The sequence below is a fragment of the Aspergillus homomorphus genome, assembly GCF_003184865.1.
Source record: "Aspergillus homomorphus CBS 101889 unplaced genomic scaffold BO97scaffold_126, whole genome shotgun sequence".
NCBI classification, from domain to species: Eukaryota; Fungi; Ascomycota; class Eurotiomycetes; order Eurotiales; family Aspergillaceae; genus Aspergillus; species Aspergillus homomorphus.
This window is the reverse complement of record NW_020292012.1, coordinates 1-5,248: the sequence shown is the minus strand read 5'-3', so window position 1 is coordinate 5,248 and position 5,248 is coordinate 1. Positions and strand designations below refer to the sequence as shown.

The 5,248-nt window shown below is 52.5% G+C and overlaps 2 protein-coding genes across 2 annotated transcripts; one reads left to right on the top strand and one right to left on the bottom strand.

Annotated features, from left to right (window-relative positions):
* Positions 1 to 1,348: 1,348 nt before the first annotated feature.
* On the bottom strand, positions 1,349 to 3,523 carry BO97DRAFT_358636 (uncharacterized protein; the record flags this gene model as incomplete). The annotated part of the gene is made up of 3 exons (XM_025692269.1): positions 1,349 to 2,203; positions 2,280 to 3,272; positions 3,335 to 3,523. Coding segments are annotated over 3 exons (2,037 nt in total), but the record flags the coding sequence as incomplete, so codon positions are not given.
* Positions 3,524 to 4,490: 967 nt separating this feature from the next.
* BO97DRAFT_358635 (uncharacterized protein) lies at positions 4,491 to 4,730 on the top strand (the record flags this gene model as incomplete). The annotated part of the gene is made up of 1 exon (XM_025692268.1): positions 4,491 to 4,730. A coding segment is annotated over one exon (240 nt), but the record flags the coding sequence as incomplete, so codon positions are not given.
* Positions 4,731 to 5,248: the final 518 nt, after the last annotated feature.

Below are 5,248 nucleotides of genomic sequence, written 5' to 3'. Positions count from 1 at the left end.
CCGAGCTTGTCAACACAGCGTTGCGAGGGTTTGTCCGCCTATTCATTCAATCAGCATCAGTATCTGGCTTGTGGGAAGAGTAGGTCCTATGTGCGAATAGTCGGGTAACAAGGCAGTGTGAATCGCTCCTGATTGTGTGACACATCACAGACAGGGCGATGATAGGCAAGAATCTAAAGAATATCTTGGCCCATATTTAAAGGCAAGGATGATTACTTACTTGGAGGCTGCGAGCGACACTTTCGACTGCCATCTGCTCGCACAGCTGCTCTGAGCGTTCTTTCCACCATGCCGTACGCTCGCTGGTATCGACTAGATCTGTCGGCTGCACGGGGATGTCAGAAGGCTGAGTCTCTGGATGCATTTCTGGCGGGCTACTGCTGCTGACGCAGGGTTCGTGGTTTTCCATTGCATTTGCGGAGCTCTTGTCCCTTGGCAGGCCCTGTGATGAGATGGATTGGGGATCCAAGCATCCATCAATGCCGTTTGCCCGATTGGTTTGACAGGCCTCGAAGTCATTCACGTTGCTCTCGATGCTTGTTCCTTCGTGAGGTGGAAGTGAGTCAGCCTCGTTATGTCTAGATGGAATTGCAGTCAAAGAAGACGGGTTCAGATCTATGTTTTGAACCTCACTACCCGATTCATTATTGTCAATTGGTCGACCCGACTCAGGGGTGGTGTCAATGACATTGTGCATCGTAATCTTGATGATAGGGCCATTCACAACCTCGTGGCAGTCAGCGTGCTCGAGATGGTCAACATTAGGAGCCCCTTGGGTTGGAATATCCAGGGCATGACCGATTGGATCTTCTGTCGAGTTATCCACGAACCCCTCAAGCCTTTTTTTGTCAGACTCATGGGCCGACTTATTGATGTACTCAGGGCAGTTGTTGGTAGGGCCATCGATAGTCTTTTCCACGGCTTCATTTACTGGTCGGTTAAGCCCTTCGGTGACATCTGTATCGTGGGGTTCACCAAGACACCTTTTGCGAAGCTCACGAGGAGGCTCTTTGGTGGACGCAACTGTTAGTTGATCGATGCGGTTGACTGACACTTCGACAGCCACGTTCACAGAATCCGTCACATCAGTCATCCGCTCGTCAGCAATATCGTGGCTAATCTGAGTAGACTGCGAAGAAGATTTCTCGATACATTGATTTGGATGCCTGTCGCGAGTCTCTTCCACAAGCTTTAGTGTTATATCGCGAGACTCGCAAGCCTGTTCGTTCCAGCAGTAGTTGCCGGATCCGGTCAATTGATCAGTAGGCATGAGCCAGTGGCTCATGAAGCCAGCCTCAGCAGACGGAGATTTTTCCAGCGTAGACAGTGGCAGACAGGCTGTGAACGAGGTTCCAATCAATGCCCCATTCTCGCCCTGGAGATAGGATGGACCCCCCGAGCCAGCGTTACGTTCGTCGAAATCTTTCGCCTTGCAAACTACTGGCGTCCATGACCCGCCGCCAAGGCCGGGAAAGACTGCCTTTCGGGTGCTCAACGGTATTACTTGTCGTGGGCACTGACAGGTATCTTGGCCGAGATTATAGAGAAGTCCACCCGTAATCGGACACTTAGCTCGGTGCAGAGTGACTAAGTAGTGGATTTGCGTGCCACACAGCTCCACAAAGTCTAGGCCGTGACCTGTAGTGAAGAATACCGTCGGTCCGTCGACTGTTTGCTGCAGCCGGATCAAGCGTGGCATCTCGCGCAACTTCTGGTGAGCCTTCCGCATCATATTGCGCACAGCAGCGTCCGGAAAGAATGCACCTTTGGTAATTGAGCTGTGAATGATAGTGATGGCTCGTTGGTAAACTTCTTCTGCGTTTTGCAGCCCGACCAAAGCGCCCTCATCGGTAAAAGACTTGCCGCTGGCCTCTCCGCTTGGAGTTTGAAGCCATCTTTCGTGAATGTATAGGAGATCGCTGTCGAGACGGTACGCCACGTCGACCACTTGCGCCTGGCTGCGAACAAAGACTACCTGAGTACGTGCCGTGCTTGCATGCAGTGCAAGTAGACCGCGAAGCGTCTGCGCTACACCTTGAGCCTCCGCCGTCTGAGGCACCTCTACTGCTTCCGAAAATTGCAGGCGGTGGCGAAGCTCCTCCACTGGACCCCAGAGCAGGCCATGCTTGTGAAGAATATCCCACAGTATATCGGGCAATGCACGCGGCTCTTTGTTCAGGTCCGAGCGAATGAGAAGCGATTCCTGCGGACATGTGTTCGTTAGCTGCGATTGTCTACACATGGCAGAGCCCGGATATCCCCGCAACGCGGCAACTTACCGCATGTAGTCGAGATTGGCGACAGTAGAAAATGTTTCCTCCTCGTGCGTCCCGCTGCAAGAGACCCCACAGCTTCCGGGCAGTCACGTCTGTCACCTGATGTTTCGCTCCTTGCACATCTGCAGGTAACGGATGAGTGAGAAAAAGCTCGAGGTATCGAGGCAGAACCTGAGCTTCATCCTCGTTAATCGCTTCCTGCCAGATGGAGTGAATGCATTCCCGAGCCTGGATTGGGTTCACCAGGCGCTGGCGATCTCGATCCACGCTTCCGTGAACGAGAACATAGCCGCAGCGGAAGGGTTGAGGGTCGAGGCTCCGTTGGCTGACACGGATTCCTTTGAGGAATACATGATCCTGATACTCCGGATTTAGCAATAAATCTCCCTTGGCCGTTCGGATCCGATTCAATGATGGATGTAGGTCCACCGTGCAATCCACCCAGGCGCGAAAATCGGCGAACGACAAGCGCTGTCCTTTGGTCCCCCTTTCAATCGTCACGCAGACATCATTCCAGATGTTGGTACTCAGCCGCGGAGGTTCTGCGCCAGCATCAACGGGCAGCGTCTCGCGCTTCGCTTTTGATGGAGCGATGCGGCAGTAAAAGTTCGTCTTGTTGCGACCATTGAAGTTAAAAGTCCAGTGGCAGCCGTTGGTGGATATCTTGATATAGTGATTCTGGCGGCTGAGGACGAGGGCAGCGAGCTTGAGACCCTCCCCGTGGCCTCCAGCCAGTCGACTGTCGTTGCCTTTCTTGGTACTGTGACCGAGTTCCAGGCAGTCTTCATGTAGAGTGGTCCCCAGGGTGGCAAATTCGATCCTCCCGTGGATCACATTGAAACGTATGTAGCCGAGCACCGACGAATGACCAGCGGCAACGGAGCCGCTTGCAGGGCAATTGACAACGTACGTGATCTCACTCTGGTCCCCGGTGATTGAGTGTTTCGGCTGGAAGTCCATTAGACTAATCTGGGGATGTATCTGTAGGATGGCATCCTTCCTATGATGACGGGTTAGCCCTCTCTATGCAGAGTACTACCACACTAATAATGAAAGACACACCAGTTTTGGTATAGCTCGCGCAGAGCATCTGGGACTTGCCAGTCGGATGCATAGCCGCGGGTGAGGCCGAGGGCAATGGTCCGTGGCCCGGCAGGTGCAGCAAGGTCTGCCTCTTGAACAGTGTCGGGGAAATGATCCGGTAGGCCATTGCTGGGCCTAATTGGTTGAAGATGACTGGCCTCCATAGTGAGAGCACGCTTCAAGGTCGTTTGGGATGGGATATTGTATAGCTATTTGATTGTTATCGTCTGCTGGCGATGGCAGTTCATGCGCCGCAGACGTCTTTTAAGATATCCAACTCTCTCCTACGAGTTTGCGATGCGCTACGAAACTACAGATCGGTGCAGCCAGGAACAAAAGGACGGCCGAAAATATCGAAGGACTGTCTCTATATGACTGTATGTGGTGATATTTCTCGTTGCACGTCTCCCTGTTCTGGTTCAAATGCTAGATGCACCATGCCTACTTTCCCTCTTGAATCATGGCTTGTAGTCGAGTTGGCTTACAGTGCTTCAACGCTTGCGCCACACGGAATCGTGTAGCAGTGTTGAGCATTCTGCAGCCAGGTTAAAAGGCCCGCTCATTTCGGCGGCCCTCTGCAGACCGGAAACGAGTACTCGTTTTAGTATGGGAGACAGGACAGCGTGATGCCAGCCTAGACTAACCGAAGTTGTCCACGAAAGTCCGTCCAGCATGAACAAGTAATGCGAGTTTACGCCTGGCCAGGCTTTCTGTTCAAAGCATTTATTATTTAAGAAGTCCATTGGAGATAAACTCATCGGATACGACAGCCTGCGCTCCTTTTCGCTCGATACCGGTACAAGAAATTTCTGCTACGCATCCGTTGCCTAACCCGAGCTGCGCGTGACGGTCGGACACATTTGTTCTGCTTGCGCTCCTCTTTATACCGTCGGTTGTCTTCACTCACGCAAATGGGTGACCCATCCGCAGCGACACCTCTGAGACCGCGGTCCCTTTCATCGGGCGAGGTAAGTCAGCAATACCCCCGCGCAGACTCGGAGCCCTGACGCGCGACAGGAGACGCTTCGCCCATGCTCTAGTCTGTCGGCAACATCCCAGGAGATCCTCGAAGCCTGCGAACGTTGGGCTACTGAACTACGCGCCACGAAACAGGATCTTCAGCATGCCCAGGATGAGTTGACTTCTGCAAAGGGAGTCTCTGACATCCTCTTCAACCTGGTTGAGAAAATGTGGGCTCTCCTCTGCGCTTGTCGCAATGGCAACGACGAGAAACTGTCACAGAGCACTCTCGCGGTGCTTTTAGACGCTGCAATTGGGCATTTGGACGTTCAAAGCCTGCGGGAGGCATATGAAAAACTACGCCGCGAAAATCAGCAGCTACGTAGCCTACTGGCGGCAGCCCCGGGCTAAGCAGAGCCATGTTGAGGCGAAGGGGGGAGGGGGGGGGGCTCGAGCATGAAGTTTAGCCTCCAATCATCTTTCTACTTCCACCAAGACATAGAAGTGGCCTGTTTTCTGGTGATTGAAGCCTAATGATATCTAGTAGTTCAACATTGATCACCTTTCCAAATGTGATTCTATGCTAGTCCTCATAGTACTATATTTACGTGGCGTAAGTCATTTCAATCCATTGTAGATCAAACAGATAATGTGACTGACAACATGAGGACTGTTATTACGCATAATCAACGCGAGGGAACAACTGCTGTTAACGGTCAAATCTTGTGACGGTTATAAAGAACGGTCTCACACAGCCTCTATTCTTCCTTGAGGGTCGATGCAGGTGGTTGGAAATACGGACGGTGCTGGGAAAGGAGCTGCTCATCCAGTCCCTTTTCACCAAAGATGGCACCATTACCTGACCACCAACCGCTGGCCGAAGTCGTCTCAATGAGGGCGGGACTTTCGAGCAGGCTGACATGATTGAC